Source organism: Lipophrys pholis, assembly GCF_963383615.2.
Source record: "Lipophrys pholis genome assembly, chromosome: 11".
In the NCBI taxonomy this organism is placed as follows: Eukaryota; Metazoa; Chordata; class Actinopteri; order Blenniiformes; family Blenniidae; genus Lipophrys; species Lipophrys pholis.
In genome coordinates this window covers 7547708-7564782 of record NC_137631.1, presented here as the reverse complement: position 1 = coordinate 7564782, position 17075 = coordinate 7547708, and the positions used below count along the sequence as shown (strand labels likewise).

At 40.5% G+C, this 17075-nt stretch overlaps 2 protein-coding genes across 2 annotated transcripts; one reads left to right on the top strand and one right to left on the bottom strand.

Moving 5' to 3' along the window:
• Positions 1-2738: 2738 nt before the first annotated feature.
• On the top strand, positions 2739-10816 carry skic8 (SKI8 subunit of superkiller complex). Its single transcript, XM_080474349.1, has 11 exons — positions 2739-3277; positions 3540-3587; positions 3665-3692; positions 4074-4179; positions 5508-5680; positions 7820-7968; positions 8155-8248; positions 8537-8630; positions 8936-9028; positions 9203-9281; positions 10329-10816. The coding sequence occupies exons 2-11, from the start codon at positions 3576-3578 to the stop codon at positions 10416-10418; spliced, it is 918 nt and encodes a 305-aa protein (XP_080330475.1). The 5' UTR covers positions 2739-3277; positions 3540-3575; the 3' UTR covers positions 10419-10816.
• A 337-nt stretch (positions 10817-11153) lies between these two features.
• Positions 11154-16666, bottom strand: slc25a44a (solute carrier family 25 member 44a). The gene is made up of 4 exons (XM_080475815.1): positions 16375-16666; positions 14164-14863; positions 13918-14045; positions 11154-12855 (listed from the first exon to the last, which is right to left on the bottom strand). The coding sequence occupies exons 2-4, from the start codon at positions 14795-14797 to the stop codon at positions 12664-12666; spliced, it is 954 nt and encodes a 317-aa protein (XP_080331941.1). The 5' UTR covers positions 14798-14863; positions 16375-16666; the 3' UTR covers positions 11154-12663.
• Between the last annotated feature and the right edge of the window lie 409 nt (positions 16667-17075).

Genomic DNA, 17075 nt, shown 5'->3' with positions numbered 1-17075 from the left:
TTAGCGGTTTTTATAGCTACTGTCTTTAAGAGGAGGCAGAGCCGGTCCCTCCCCCCTGGAAGCTGTGTCCCATTAATACAGTAGAGCAGGACTGACGTGTGGGCTCCCCTCCTGGGATCAGAAACACTCAAACCCATCTTTCACAGTGTATTTATAGAGCTTTCGGATTGTCGGTGCCTCTATGATGATTAGTTTTAATTTTGCCGTCATGATGGAGGTCAAAAAGTCTTTTTAATACATAAAATTGAAACAAACCTGTCAGGTCATTTTATTAGTTCAAACCGCTTCCACCGCGTGATTCCCAGTTTGATTCCTGGCTAAGGAGCTTTTTCATGCAGTTTGCATGTTTTCACTGGGTTTTCTTCCAAACACATGACTTTGAGGCAGCATGTGCGAATGTGAGTGTGTGTGTGGTTGACTCACTGTGTTTACCCTGCCTTCACCTATTCTTGGCTGCCCCCTCTCCCTGCATTGGGTGTATAAAATGGAAAACAAATTGATGGAAGTTGAAATATTTGCATCATCTATAAAGATAATCCAATTCCACCCACGTTGTTTCTTGTTTCACTCACTTCTGTTCATTTTCTGAAGTTTGTTTTCTGCTTGCTTCTTCAAATAAGTTTAACTCATTACAGCAAACTGTTCTGTAACAACCAGCTGTGAACTGTAAATATAGATCAAAGAGAAGGTTCAATTCCCTCAGTAACAGATGCAGTTTTCTTGCACGTTCCCGCAGGATTTATCTTCATTATGCATTGTTTTTGTACTGCATTATTTATCTATAGGACTGTATCACTGTGTATTGTTGAACCAGGGTGTGACCACTTCTTGTTTGAATTGCAGTGTTGGGACAAAACCGCTGCTGAGATGCCCTTGAGCAAACACAGTGTCGACCGAAGCTCCAGCATCAAACAAGAATATTCTGATTGTGTGTGTATATTCTGGTATGGTGAAATAGCTCAAATTGCTTCATATTGAGGCCTTATCCTATAAGCCACGTCCTCAGGATAAAGGCAAGTTGCATCCTAAATTCATCTTAGAGAGCCAAAACAGAGCGACAAAAAAAAAAACATTCACACCTGATGGCAATTTGGGGTCATAAGTTTTTGTACTGCATTACCTCTCGTTCTTTGGACTGTTGGTAACAGAGGAACTGACACACAAATTAAGATTACCTGGAAGAATTTAATGAAAAATGGGGGGGGGGGGTCTCTGTTGTGCCCTCACAATGAAATCATAGTAGAAAACTGTCCATATTTCCAAGAATCACCCATTAATCTAACATGTATCTCTTTGAATTCTCAGGAAAAACATATAAACTCCAACCATCATTCTTGATTTTAAGAAGACATGCACCATGTCACCTCACGCCACATCTCTTCAATGAACATGTCTTTTTTTTCTTTTTTCTAAATTCAGCTCAATTACACCTTTAAGTGTGTGTTTGAAGTCTATAATGTTCTAATATAAAGTCTGTTGTAGGTTACTTTAAAGATATTTTAAATCTTGCAGTAAATGTAATGAACTTTCTTATAATAAAACCTACATGTACTTTTTAACCTGCGAGAAAAACAACAGAAAAAGATCAGTATAAGTTAAGTAGCTTAACGTAACAGAAAGAATGGAAACCACAAACACATGGGAATCCACGCATCACCCACACGTATTGACTCTTTTTCTTAAGTAAGTTGTTGGATGGATAAAAAGATCATCACAAATGAAACATTTGAACGACTAGGACTTTTACAAATGGACACTTCATCTCAATTTTTTTCCAGTGACACAGACGACCAGGCACGAAGCTCCTGAATCTGACTGGACTGATCATTCGAAATCCCAAAAATTGTGATTGCAGCTGAAAACACCTGTTTAACTTTGGCCTCAGTGGTGTAACAGCTACATCACTACAAATCTCTGAGGAATACCCGTTGTTAGTACTGAACAAATGATAAAAAAAACCAAGCTTTCTTATGTAACACAACTATACAATTTTTGCAAATATTTCAAATTGACAGCTTGTTATATGCTCAAAAAGAGTTGGTGGGTTTCAACAGCTGCTTACTTTAATATCTTATGATATGAGAAACCATAGGAAGTCGCTCATTTAACCAAAAATTACAACTTAATGTGGAATGAAGTAGATGCACTGTGAGAGTTGGTTCAGGGGGGCTCTTCGCCATACTTTATAAATCCTTGCTTTACAAGAATAACAGCATTCACCTTCTTATAAATGGCAAATCTGAATATATAAAAACAATATCAAAAAGATTCCCTCCTCTCAAATAGCCTTCATATGATCTACAAACAAGTTCATTACAAAATTAGCATGAAGATGATGTTTCAAGCTCCTGCAGCACTTTGTTTGGTCCAAACGTGAATACTAATAAGATTCTTTGACTAATATTGCAGCTAAATCTTCGACTTTTGGCCGTCTTCTGAACATGCAAATAAATCTCTTGGCTTAAAATAGCTGCATCATTATCACTGATGTCTATAACAGTGAGAAACTTCCAAGTGCCTGAGGAAAACAAAAAGTGTTTGTATTTATCACCGTTTCCAACTGAGGCTGTGGAAACTGATTAGGATTTCATATATTCTGCTGTATCTGTCGCATCTATCATTTTTGATGGCGTGCAATTCCGTAGGGCCGATATTCCAGAATGTCTCTCTCACTCCTAGTTATAAATAGGACATCACTCATGTATCTCACTTGTGTCTTGAGCTGTCAGGAGAATCATACAGATATACTTTTCTCCTGCCTGTTCTACAAGGGATTTTTTTCCTTAGTTCAAGAATAGAATAGTTGAGCAATATTTTGTTAACACTGCTTGAAATAATCCCTATGAGACTGTAATTTATGCTGAAACAGTTTTCTGCTTAGTCCCTCCTAGTCCATATATTTAACTCACTTCACTTTGTTTCTACTGATACAAATGTTTAAAAAATCTGTTTCATTACTCCCATTCACTATCTAAATTAGAGTTACTTAGTATAATTTCATGCGGACAATTGTTGCATCTGCAGTTCCTGTCTAAAGCCCTTCAAAAACTTCTATTTGTAATAATTATATTCATGAATTCATCTTCTTGTGCAGATATTGGAAGTCTAGTTGAACAAAGCTCCGCTGGGGGCGCTGTGGCGCCTCAGCAGTCTTTGTGAGGAGAAAAGTAAAGAAGACGAGGCCTGTAACAGGAAGTGACGTAAATGTCATGGCGACCCACATGTAAATCATCGAGTCTGAAACATTAAATATAACATCAAATCAAGGATTTTCCAGGTAAGCGAGCCCCTATTATCAATGTCAACCTATTTATTCAATTTTCTGAAGCAGCCAGCAGTGATAGAACTGTTTCAAAGGCCCGGTGCGTTTTGTTATTGTGACGAGAAGGGCTAACGAGCTCGTTAGCTTAGCATCACTTTTCAGCTGCTTTGCTGTTTCAGACCCGATTAACTGCAAAACAATGAAAAAATACGACACTTTTGCTCAATTGATTGTAGCTTCTGAAAGTGTTGCTATCACGAAATCATGTTAATTTCAGGTCGAAGTGAATCATCCGACCATCAGGACCAAAACAATGAGCACTCAAGTAAGCGACACACTAATGCAAAGTTTATGTGAAAGACTTCTCTCAGAGATTAACTGCAAACTCTCTTTTGATTTCAGTACAGCATTTTGTTCAAGCAAGAACACGGTGAGTAGCGTGGTTATCAAACGTATACCATGGTCTATAAACGTCAAACGTATACCAGGTCTATAAACCTTTCAGTGTTTACGTGCAGGCTTTTTTATCTTCAGCGCTACTATTCTGTTCCAACATGTGTTGGTGCTTACTTTGACCCAACTCCATTCATCTATTCACAGCAAAATGTGTCTCAACTTGTTTGCAATTATCTTTACAGAGTAATTAATCTGATCTCCTTGTGTTATCAACTCTTAGTGTGACATTGATGATCTCTTATAGGGTCTGTTGTCATTAGAGAAATGATGTAATCCCACAGCCTGTATAGTGTCCATTCTGGTTAAAGTGCTTTTTGTCCCCACATCTTCTTTCAACATGTTTTTGTTGTCTCAGCACACGATGATGCCATCTGGACTGCAGCGTGGGGTAAAAGTGAAGCAGACGGCTCAGAAACCATCGTCACTGGCTCACTAGATGACATGGTGAAAGTCTGGAAATGGTACGTTGGTTCATGGTTTCGGCTGCCATTTATCTTGTTAGTCAGTGTCTTCTGGGTCTTTTTCAGGGTCCTTGCTTAGGAAAGGAATATCCAAGGAACAAAAAACATTTTTTTCAGTCCACAAACGTAATTGTTTAAAATAATAAGGAAATAATGAAGTTTAATCTGTGTTAGAATGGTTCCTCTGTTTTTGCACTCCGTTTGCAGATGTTTATTGCCGCCAACGAGATATCACTTAAACTATCAACCTCATTTAGACTATAAACAGAAGGCAGAACCCTTCAGGCACCTGGGACTTGTTCTCCCACTTCTGCTCTCTAAACCAGAAGCTCAATCAATAATAAGAAGGAGGAGGAGGAGAAGAAAAATATTTTTGAGGTTACACTTTACAGCTGATTTGAAAGATTGCATTTATTTGCGAATGCTAAACTACAACATAAATTGAATCGTTCGGTCACTTATTTCTACATACAGTATGTATCAACTAATATGTTTTGAATGCATTTTTAAAGAAATTATATTGTGATGATTGTGGCCCGTGATTTGAAAAAGATAGGACAAATAGCTGATGTTGTGAAATATTCAAATGGTTTCATGATGCATTTGCATAAATTGTGAGCTAAAATAATGGAGAGTAATTTACAAAAGGGGTTTCAATATTTCAGTTTGTGAATTAGATGTGCAATATATGGGAAATTCTGAGTTATGGTCGGAAAATTAATTTTTCTACAATTTTTTTTTTTATGCTTTGCAGCTCTGCTAAATCCCCCACTGAGCGTACACTGATGTAACTTTAACATCTGAACAGTAGTTTGAACGTAGCACAGACTAAAGCTGCTCTTTTATGTTGGTATTTGTGTTCATTACAGAGGAGTTTGACACGGTTTTGATATTATAATGTCATTTTAAGCTGTGAGTGAGTTTTCAGCTGGTGTAATAACGCCGCGACGACAAGCACTGTTTCACATTTAGCCGAACACAAAGCAGGAAAGAAGATGTGGCCTGATCTGTCATGAATTTAAGTTCATAGTTTAAAATATTAGCATTCCAGATCATTTAATTTCAGCCTTTCTTTATACTCTTTTTTTTTTTTAATTATTGTCCTTGCAAATCTTTAATTAAATTCCTGTTCCTCAAATATAAAAACAGCCCAGACATGTGATAGAAGTGGACGTTTCCTCTATTTTTATTAATCTCCTTTCTGAATAAAAACTGAACAAGCAGCAGATATTTGTTAATAGAAAAGTTTTTAATCATGTTCTACCGTCTAGGTTAAAAAGTAGAGTTTATTCGAGTCGGCGTGATTAAATAATGTCTCTTCCGTGCAGGTCGGATGAGAAGCTGGAGCTGCAGTGGACCCTGGAGGGCCACCAGCTGGGTGTGGTGTCAGTAGACATCAGTCACAACGGAGCCATCGCTGCCTCCAGCTCTCTCGACGCACACATCCGTCTCTGGGACCTCGAGTCTGGAAAACAGATCAAGTCCATGGATGCTGGACCAGGTGGGATTACCCCTCAGATAGAATTAGCACATTGCCCCGGGATGTGACTGAAGCGGTCTTCTTCAGTATCTAGACTTTTGTGAAAACCTTGTAAATGTTTGGGGCTCAGAAATCCTGTATAACATATGACACCTCAATAAATTTAAGGGGTGTAACACTTTATCTAACTGCACAGTTCAGTTCAAAACTCACTTTCCTGAAAAATGTCTGGAAATATCAAAAAGATGAACTTCTCTTTAGTTATATGAGATGAAGTCTAACAATACGGAAAAAGACTGAAGTCATTTGTAATTTAAAAAAAATAAAAAAGTTACTTTTTTCTCAAGATGAATAAATGTTTTCCAACGAATGAGATCAAATACAGATTTATTTCTGTGGTAAAAGTTGTAGCATATAAAAACTAGTTTACTGTTTTCAAATTGAAAATAATGACTCTAGTTATGAAGTAGTCTTTTTTTATTCAGAGTGTTTGTATGTGATTATTCTTTATTATTAGATGAATGCTTTCTGTTTTGTGAGGATAGATAAATTGATGATTGCAGTTAGAAGGAAGGGGTATGAATTTATTTACTTTTTTTGCAATCTTGAGAATTAAGAAAAAAGAAGTTGAAATAAGAAAAGAAGGATTTATTGAAACCAAGCTTTATGGACTTGTGTGCGTGCCACCAGTCTGACACCAGATCAATAAAAACCAGCTTTTACCACCGAGGTGAGGTCGGTGCAGAGTGTGTGGTTCCATTAGAACGAACCTGCAGGAGACGGCGGCTCGTCTGCTCTGTGGTGCAACAAGCTGCCTTGTCTTTATTTTATTTCCTGCGCTCACCTCTCAGGGACCCCACAGCCAGATATGTGTGCTGCGCCGTGGCCGTGACTCCAGGTGGGCTTCATCTAAATGCCATGTCAGCTCTCGTTAGTGACGCTCCGGTTCACTCAGTGGTTGGTCCAGGTCAAAGGATTCCATACAGGATTTTTTTATTTATTTTTTTCTTCCTTTGGACAGAACTTTTCTTCAAATCCAGGTTCCCTCTTTTTACTTCATCTCGGTTGACCTCACATTGTTTACTTCAGTCGTAATCTCATCGAAATGGACTCAAATGAACAAAAGGCGGGTCTGGGCTCTTCTCTAACGGTGCCGGTTGTAAAGTAATTTTTCTTTTCATCCGCACCATTTATATATGTTAACTGACAAGTGAAGGAGTCTCGCTTTGATTTGCCACTTGACTTTTAAAGAGATTTCCCCAAAGGAAGCATTTATTTATATTTATTCTTTTTGCTCCACGAAGGGTCTGAAAACATAATTTTTGAGAGTTTTGTTGTCTTGAAAATAGGAGTAAACCTCAATTTGTGATTCATCTGCTAATTGTGTGATTGAAGCATTTATGTGCAGTATATATAATATGCATCATAATTTACCTTTGACCTTTATCAATTCAAAGATAAACTTAAGATATTATTGTTTGCTTTAGGCCGTAGTTTACTATTGCAGTGATCTCTGGCTGGCCCGTTTACCTAAACATTCCACACATGTTCAACCATTCACAAAACTATTTAGCGACCAATAATGGCCAAGAACTGCCAGTAATTTTGTCCATTTTGAACTTAAGAAATAGTGTAATAACTTGCCAATAATCTAATGAAATAGATAAAAGTCTTTTATATTTATTATTAACACTAAGATTGAGAGTAATATGCATCCTTATTGAATAAACATGACTTTCCCAGCCACTACATTTATGTTTGATGAGCTAAAAGCATAAAACCTGCCAAAGAAACAAGCTTTTAATTACAAGAACTGCTGCTTTATTCATGCATTATTAATTTATTGGATGCAGTTGTTACATGTTGAAAGTTTTTTTTTAGTGCTACTTCTTACTGTTATAGCTTATTAAATTATTTGCAAAATGTTTTGATGAGAACGGTTCAAATTACACTTTTGTTGCACTTTTTAAGTTTTTGTTTTATGTTTATTGTTGCGTTTAAAATGGCTTAAGTTGTTAAATTATCGGTAGGTATTGAGTAATTGGATATTTTTACCGACGTCAAAGAAACGCTCTTAAAAATAAGTAAAAAGAAGTTGTCGAAAAGTGGCGTTTGATTGACAGACTTTGTTCTCCTCTGTACCTCTGCTCCTCCCTGCAGTTGACGCCTGGACCGTCGCCTTCTCCCCCGACTCCAAATACATCGCCACCGGAAGCCACCTGGGCAAGGTCAACATCTTCGGCGTGGAAAGTGGCAAGAAGGAGTACTCTCTGGACACTCGAGGAAAATTCATCCTGAGCATCGCTTACGTAAGGAGCCTTAAATCCTCACTCGGCGGGTAAACCGGGACCCCGCTGCCTCGGCTCCCGTCGCTCTTTCAGATTTGCGGTTCTCCCCCTTTCAACCCTTCGCCTGCTATCTCACAGTCCACGTTGGGATACCTCGTTCTCCACTCTTCATCTACAACCTTCAGTCTCGTTTGTTCACACTTTTAGAGTCCTGATGGGAAGTATCTGGCCAGCGGCGCCATCGACGGCATCATCAACATCTTTGACATCGCCACTGGAAAACTGCTCCACACGCTGGAAGGTATCCGGAATTACACACTGTCATTAAGCTATATTTACTGCTAAAGAAAGTCTTTTTTTTAAAAAATAGATTTGGGCATTATATGTTGCAGGGGGAAAAAACTGCAGACAGTCGCTGAAAACTCAAAATCTATTTAAATCATATTAAACACAAAAGTAGCAAAAGACAAATAGTTTTCAGTTTCCACCAGTCAACTTGGTATAAACAGTTAATATCAATAATCCTGAGCGTCCTCATGCTGTGTGATGTCAGAGAATCAGTGAGACGTCTGCTTCCTGTTCCCTTCAGGTCACGCCATGCCCATCCGATCGCTCACCTTCTCTCCAGACTCCCAGCTGCTGGTCACAGCGTCGGACGACGGCTACATCAAAATCTACGACGTGTGAGTTTCAGTCACTCTGTTGAAACAATCTCAAAGCAGGAACGGTCAAATTCACCTTTTGACCCACAGACAAATCTGTTTGACATCCCTGATCGAGATGTAATAATTAATCTACTAATTGATTTTATTGTATATAATTAACACTTATTGGTATGTAATTATAGTGACTTTTAAAAGATAACAACAGGGAAAACAATATAGGAATATGAATATCAGATGGCAATACACTGGGTTTGATTTTTATTTCATTTGCATTATAAATCGGAGACTGTTTTGTTCACTCTAACAGTCTGAAACTTTCACAGGCAACACGCCAACCTGGCCGGCACGCTGAGCGGACACGGCTCCTGGGTTCTGAATGTGGCCTTCTCCCCGGACGACACTCACTTTGTGTCCAGGTACAGGAAACATTCATGTTCCGGGGTGGTTTTATGGCTGATGACTTGGTGCTGCGTCATTAATACATGAATAAATTAGAGGGAAAGTACGTTTTCCTTGTGTCTTCTTTTGTGGTGGTTTTTCCCTCCACTTGTACAAACGTTCCTCAAACGTCACCTGTTCTCGCCTCGCAGCTCGTCCGACAAGAGCGTGAAGGTGTGGGACGCCAGCTCCCGAGCGTGCATCAACACCTTCTTCGACCATCAAGACCAGGTGACAAACTCTGCACCTCCTCATTGAATAACAACCGGAGTGAGAAAGTCTGCCGGCTGCCGGAGGAGGAATCATCGTGGTCACGTAGCCGCTCTCTGATGTTTGAGCTCAGATTTTCACCGATAAGCCAAACTGTCGTTAGATCTGAGACCCCCGCCGAGAGTTTGATCCGTGGGACTGAGAGCACAGCTCGCTGTTTCTGCCTCATCGTTATGCGACTGCAGAAACAAATAATCCACAGGGAGGATTAGCAACCAAGTACCTCTCTTTCAAAAAGTTTTTTTATTTATTTATTTATTTCCAGCTTTTCCTTTCATTTCTGCACGGCTTTAGGTTTGTGTCGACTTCAGCGTCCTGACAGAATATTGTGGTCACTTCTCCTACTCTTCACTTTCGCTTTTTATTTTAAAGCAAAAGCCACGGGTGTGCCGAAGTACAAGCGGCGACTGCACAAACAATGCCTGCATACATTTAGGAAAGATGCAACAAAACTGAATTTACTATTGACGCATGTGGAGACATGCACTCACCTCAATATGAGTTTAGCTGTTGATGAAAGGAATGTTGGTTTTAGATACATGAATGGAAAGATCATATATATATATATATCAGTAATTACTGTTTAATACCAATAAGGAAAGGAAATGAAGAAAAGGATGTAATAAAAATATCATGGGATATTTTGAATAAATATATTAAAAAGAAACTTCTTAGTATATTTCTGAAAATAAATAGCAACTATACAGAGTAATGAAAAAATGTACAATACATGTTGACCTATATTTACAATAGCCATATAGGTAAGAGCTATAGGAGGCCAAGGAAAACATGGACGTGGTTTTAATGTGGAGAGTAGAGACTGTGAAGTCCTTTCTCTCACACAGAGGTGGGTTACTGTAGAGATGCATGATGGTGTGTGGAAAAAGATAAGATGTTCATTCACCCCATTTTACATCCTGCTCATGCGAGTGTGAGATTCTCACCACTATTGAAATTCTGGATTCAGTACCTCACGACCTTGTTTTGTGGTCTTGCTGCCCCCCTCAGGTTTGGAGTGTGAAGTACAACAGCAGCGGCTCAAAGATCATCTCAGCCGGAGACGACCGGGCCATCCACATCTACGACTGTCCCATGTGATGAAGGACGCCGTTTGTCATCCGAATCATGGCGTTAACTTGGCCATTGGGGAGGGAGGGAAGAAATTAGGTTGTAAATGTGATGGATTATTTTGCACTGGCCGAACACGCTCAATTAAAGGGTTGTTTTTTTGTACTTTTGTATCTGTGGTGCTTTTTTGGTCATGAGTGAAGCTCTCAGACGTTTGTGCAGTAAGTTGAGTGATCAATGTCGTTTGAATTAGTGATGTCAGATATCCATATAGTACATAAAAACAGGACGTCGCTGAAAAGAATGGATCAAGTTGTGATAGAAATTATTTAGTCTAAGTCGTCTTCCACATATTCACAAATACGGTTTTACATAATGTCACTATCATTTAAAAAAAACAATCATACATTAAATGTTTGTTTTCTCGTAACAACAGTCTCCAAGCAATGTTTCCTCCTGGAGAACGACTTTATTACATCCCTCTGTGTTTATCAGACATGAGTCTGAATAGCAAAAAGCTGCAACCTTGAAGAAGTGAGGTGGCAACAGGTTAATTTTATATAAGCTGCACTCCTGTGGAAAAAAACTAATTGGATGTGGACTAGAGCATCTATCAGAGGCCCAACACTTCCTCCAGTGGACAAACACGTGTACTGCAGCTTCAATGGGAAAAAAAGACTAAAATGGAAATTTTGCATGTTCTCTCCTCGCATGGACCTCGATTTAAATACAACTGTGAAAAGGATGGGGCAGTGTACAGGCGAGACAGTTTACAGTAATTCAGAATTTATTACTTTTCAAAGATCCACAAGTTCTCAATGTTTAAAACACATCAAACTGCACTTTTGACAAGTCACTCCTTTAAATTGCTATTGACAGTGGAACAAAGCCGAGGTCATTTGTACACACATATACGTCTGTGTTCAAACTGGAAAATAGGAGAATCCCAAACGGGGTGTGTGTGTATGTGTGCAGGTATCACAAAGGAGATTTCTGGCAGTATTTATAACTTTATAGCTCCTCCCAATTGTTCATGTGCTCGACAGTGACGAGTGAACTCTGATGGCAACTGTGTGGTTGGTTTATTTGCGTCGCTGCTGCCTTTATTCCCTCCAATTCATCTCAATCCAAACAATATAAAGCATCCAGACAGTGTTATATTTGATCCCTGTACAGAACTACAGAGAGGAAATGCAGGACTCCCTCCTCTACGGTTGGATCTAAGGCTAGCGGCGTTGTGTGTTTGACCCTTCTTTTCTCATCCAGCTCCAGTTTGGTTTTCAGTCACTTCACAAACAATGGAGTGAAAACCCGATTGGCCCGATCAAACATTTGCATAAACGTAAAAGCAACACGATGCTTTCGCAGATCGCTTGTACCTTAAAAGTAACGGCGTAGGGCCTCCAGAGAAGTGAGGGCAAACACATATCTGATGAGTCCTTCTGTACAGTATCGTCACATTTAGAGATTTAGGCCTCATCGAGGCTTTATGGTGTGTTCACACTGGTTATAAATAACCCTGAGTTATTCGCTTGTGAAAAATCCACCTGTTGCATTTAGCTCAGCATGGCAGTCTTGTCCATCATGTGTTGTTTCCATCTTCTGCTCCCTTGTTATAAATACCAGTGATATTGTGAAAAGAAAACCGCCTCAGTTTGAAACTTCTCCACTGGAATGCAGACGGACGCTGAGCTCTTTCTACTTTTTGTCAGGCATTTTTGTGAAACATTAATATTATACAAAACCAATCCAGACTGTTACTGAATTTATAACTAAAAAAGGGGGGTGGGGGGGTGCCACCCAGAAGAATGAGGCATCATTCATATCAACAGATATGCTGCTGATATGAGGTGAAGAACTTGAAGTTTTCAATCATATAAAGTCAGACTTTAGTCACATATCCAATCTCCCTGCATTAGGATGACGTCTAAGCGATATTACCTTACGTTGAACTGCTGAACCGAGGCGAGCAAATCCAAATATTTACAATCTTAAACTGCCTTGTTGCACCAGCAGCATATAAAACCACAACGGTCTGCAGAAGAATGGATCCATTACATATTCACTCATTACAACAGTCACTCCCTGGAGGAGCTCCAGTATCTATTGTACATCCAGAGGCAATGCGTTGTCACATTTCAGTCTTTTTATGAGCATAGTTTATGTTGTCGCTTTTTTTGGGTTTCACCCTTAACAGCCAATGTGAAACGTCCTCGGGTCTGGAAGGCATGTGGAAGCCCGATTTGGAGTCCCTGAGCTGCTTCGCTCGCAGCTCTCACCAGCGCCTGGAGTCGACCAGGTCGGCCCGCAGGCTCAGCCTCTTCAGGGTCTCGTAGCCGACCACAATCAGCACCGAGGTGGGCGTGGAGGAAATGATGCGGGCCGACAGCCCCTTGGTCATCACCCAGACGCCCTCCTCCGCCAGCAGCTGCTTGAACGTCTCAATGACGGACGATCGTCCTTCCACCTGCGGAGGACACACGGGATAATTTGCTTTGGTTGTGCGTAAATAACAGTGACGCTCTTCTTGTTCCTGTGATCGACTACCGGCTCAGTCGATCCGCTCCTCAGTCTGGATACCTTGAATTCACTTCCTGTGCTGCGGTGAGATAAATATCTCGCATTTGTATGATAACGACTCAATATCAACTAGAGATTCTAAAGTCTCACTTTAAAAACTAAAAACAAAACTCAATGCACTTTATGTTAAAACATTATATACATAGATATTATAGTACAAATACAAATATAGACACAGTGCTTCTAAAATAACCACTACCATACCAGCAAACTCAACATTATTTTAAACTGGGAATGTTTGAAGTATTGTTTTAAAAGTAGACACAGTTATGGTTGAGCCGAGTCCGTAGACTCCTTCAACAAACTCAAAACTGTTCTGTTGCTTTTATGACTTTCATTATATTGTTTTGTTGCTGTATAATCACTACTTGACATAAACTAACGTGCACTCAAATAAAAAATTATCATAATTAAATGTGTGGGTCTGCAAGCTTTATGACTTTAAGAGCAATTTTAACAACTGCCCAGCAAATCAAGCTGCAGGTTGCAGAACTTTGTGTTCGAGTTAATGCGTGAACAATTCGCTGACCGTCGGTTTGAAAAATAAATCCAAGTTTAGAGAGATTTCTAAACTCATATCCAGAACTGAAGCCAAACGTCTGGCTCCCGTATCACACTGCAGGGACTTTCATGTCAAAGGATGAAGAGATATGAAGCAGTTTATGAGGTTGTTAAAGAAAACTGTAAAAACAAAGTGCTGCGTTACGTAGGAATAGTGTTTCTCTACAGGAAAAACCAAGAGCAGATACTCTTTATAAATACTGCACCTTTGGCTTAAAAAGGAACAGTCTTTACCTTCAACAACTTCTAGAAAGTATTTCAACCGCGCTACAGCAGATGGGGACGTTTTGCACACTTGTACATTTTCTTATGCGAGGAAGATTTCATTTCATCGCTGCTGTTGTAAATCAGAAGTTTACAAAACTAGGACGAGTGAAATGCATCCAACCTGCACTCTGGCTCGAACTACATCCATGGGGTTGGTGATGGTGGAGGCGGTGGCTGCGGCCATTGGTCCGGCCAGAGCCTGCAGAATCAGGTGCGGACACTCACTGGGCGCTAATAAAGACAACTGCTCTGAGGACACAAACAGAGGGACGCCATCAAAAGCAGGAAAAGTTTGATCACATCGTCGACTTTGTGTTTTATATTCCTGAAAAAAAAAAAAAAAAACAGTAAAGATGTGTTTATTTACCTGCATAAAAATGATAAAAAGGCCACCAGAGGGCACTGTTGGGGATGTAAGTCAGCAGCGATGCAATGTAGCCTCTGTAAAAGCCCCGGAAGCCGTCGGCTGCGAATATCTGCACCGTGATGTCGCGGGTTTGCCCAAAAGTCAGCATGCGCTTCGACGCGGCCAGCATCATCTTGGGTTTGGTCTTGAAGCGCGTCAGGTGCTCCCCTTGACCTTGCATCATCAGGTGCTGGGAAACCACGTCGATGGGCACCGTGATGGTCTGAGCCACCAGGGACGCCGCGCCTCCCGCCACCACCGACTTCACCGTGTTGCTGGGCGAGTACTGGGACACGTACTTGCGCACAAGTTCGTAGGTGGTGATGTAGGCCTGTCCCGACACCAGAGTGAAGGTGTTGACCATGAAGCCTCGGTAGAGGCCGCGCACGCCCTCCGCCCGCAGGATCTTGCAGAAAGCGTCGAAGGTGCCGGTGTAGAGGCTCTTCCCCTTCTGCACCTGCAGGCGGGTGCGGATGAGGCTTGCGGGGTAGACGGTGGCCCGGGTGGTCAGCGTCATGAACACGCCCAGGGAGTAGAACTTCCTCTTGTCCAGGTCCTCCCATTCGATAATTCTGATGGCGCCTTTTTGCTGCATGGCGCCGGACAGGATGGGCCTAAAGCAGGAGATCCGCAGGCATCAGCCCCGACGCTGCCGTCATATCTGTGAGACACGCAGAGGTTTGTTTGACATCAGTTAAATCCTGATTGAAAGAACCAGAAAGGCTCATACACACATTTACCTTCGTACTTAAATATTCAAATGAAAATTAGGACACCAGATGATGTGTGTGTGTGTGTGTGTGTGTGTGTGTGTGTGTGTGTGTGTGTGTGTGTGTGTGGGTCAGGTGGAGGCTGAACTCGTTGGCTGGAGCTACATCACCTGAGGCTTCATCATCAGGAGCCTTTTTCAACCACACGTGTCACACGTGTTACTGGTACTGTGAAACATTGGTATATAATACAAATAAAACAGAAATGCAATAAATCTCTTTTCGCCCTGGATTATAAAGTAAGTTTGAGTTGTGGATGATTTGTGCAAATAAATAAAAAGTTACTGGTCGGAACATGTGAACACTTCAGTGACTGGATTCTATAATCATTAAATGACAGTCAGTAGAAATCCTTAAATGATCAGCTGCATTATACTCATGAACCCACAAATTCTTCTATGAAGGTACCTGAATAAAGGCGTGGAGCTGCATCATCTGAGACTGGCTAATAGATTATTTTATTTTATTTATGTTATTGAACTATAACATGACTTTTGTGACTTTTAGATGATTGATACAGACAATATAATTTGATGTTGGAAAAACAAAAACCTAAAATATGACAAAAGCAAATGAAACTCAGCACTCCTTTACTTTATATTTTTATATATGATCAAGCATGTTTGAGTGTGTATTGCATTATTATGATGGGGATTTAGTCTGTTAAGAACCAAAACATGAGCATTTCAGAAGATTTATTCAAATTCTAGAAAGCCCACAAAACCCATATTTAAATTCATCTTTTTTTCTCAAATCTTATATTGTGTTTTAGCCATTGTTAGATTGGGCGACAGGAAGAAAGTTACCAAATATGACCAATTGATAAAGAGTTAATAGTTTTAGGTTAAAGGTGGGTAGAGTGTGTGGGATGAATCAGGTTCTGTGTGCATGTTGCACCACGTTTTATTATTAAAAAAAGCTACTGATCATGAAAAATAAGGAGTTCCTGGTGAGTTGTTGACCTGCAACAAGTCAGATCCTGACAGACTGGTTACAGCCAATGGCGGGGCGGGGCGGGGGGGTATACTGATCACCTCAACAAACCACACTTCATGTTTTATCTAAGTAGTGACATGTTGTCTTACTCCATGTCTTCTACTCGGTGTTATGGACACACGGTGTGAAGAAAAATAGTCATCAAAAAGGGGAAGTTCGTGCAATAAAACGTTAAAAGCGGCACCGATTAGTCCTCATCTGCATCTTTAACTCCACATTAGGGATCGCAGTCTATAAATGTTGAGAACGCTTTATTGGTTTGCTTGTTTATTGCTGCAGAAGAGGAAGCACGTGCAGTAATGTCACACTGTGTGCTCGAGCCGTGCGTTAGCTTGCTAACAGCGCGGGGGACGCTGCGCCGATAAGAAAGGGGGAAAATACCGCAGCAAAACCCGGGAAGACTTACCCGTCAACACTCGGTCCACTTTGCCACGTCTGGAGGTCACTGGTCCCCGGGTCACCGCAGCCGAACCGAGCCGCTCCGACATGCGCTCCTCCCAGGGACAGACCTGGGTCACGGCTCCCGTACGTTACTCCGTCAGAGGTGAAAGGTCACGAGTCCGGCGGACACACTTTTCGTGACTTTTCTGAGAGGGAAAATAATTACAAATAAAATACGTAAAATGAGTGTGTTCTTCCAGGTGTCCCGCCGGAGCGAACCGGACCGGACCTTCCCTGTTTACAGAGGTTTGTTATTCAACGGTGGTGATGCATTCATGGCCGGTTGTAAACGTAGGAATAACCATTATCGTTAGTACCTCAAACTCAAACCTGAGTACATCCAGTTATACAGCATTCAAAAATAAGAACAAAGAATTTACTAAAATTGATCCAAAATTACCAATCCATGATATCAAAATCAAACTGTTTTCTTTGGTGAGAGTCTGCAACAAAGTGGTGGAGTCCAATGGTCTTATCATCCTGTCTACTATAGTTTAATATAATAGAACAATAATGATAATAATAACTTTATATATCTAGCACTTTTCAGAACACATGCTGCACAAAGTGCGTTACAGTAAAAATTCAAACAAAAAAAATCAGGCGAGACAGAGGAGACTAGCAATCAAACAGACAGACAAGCATATATTATTATATGCGACAAAA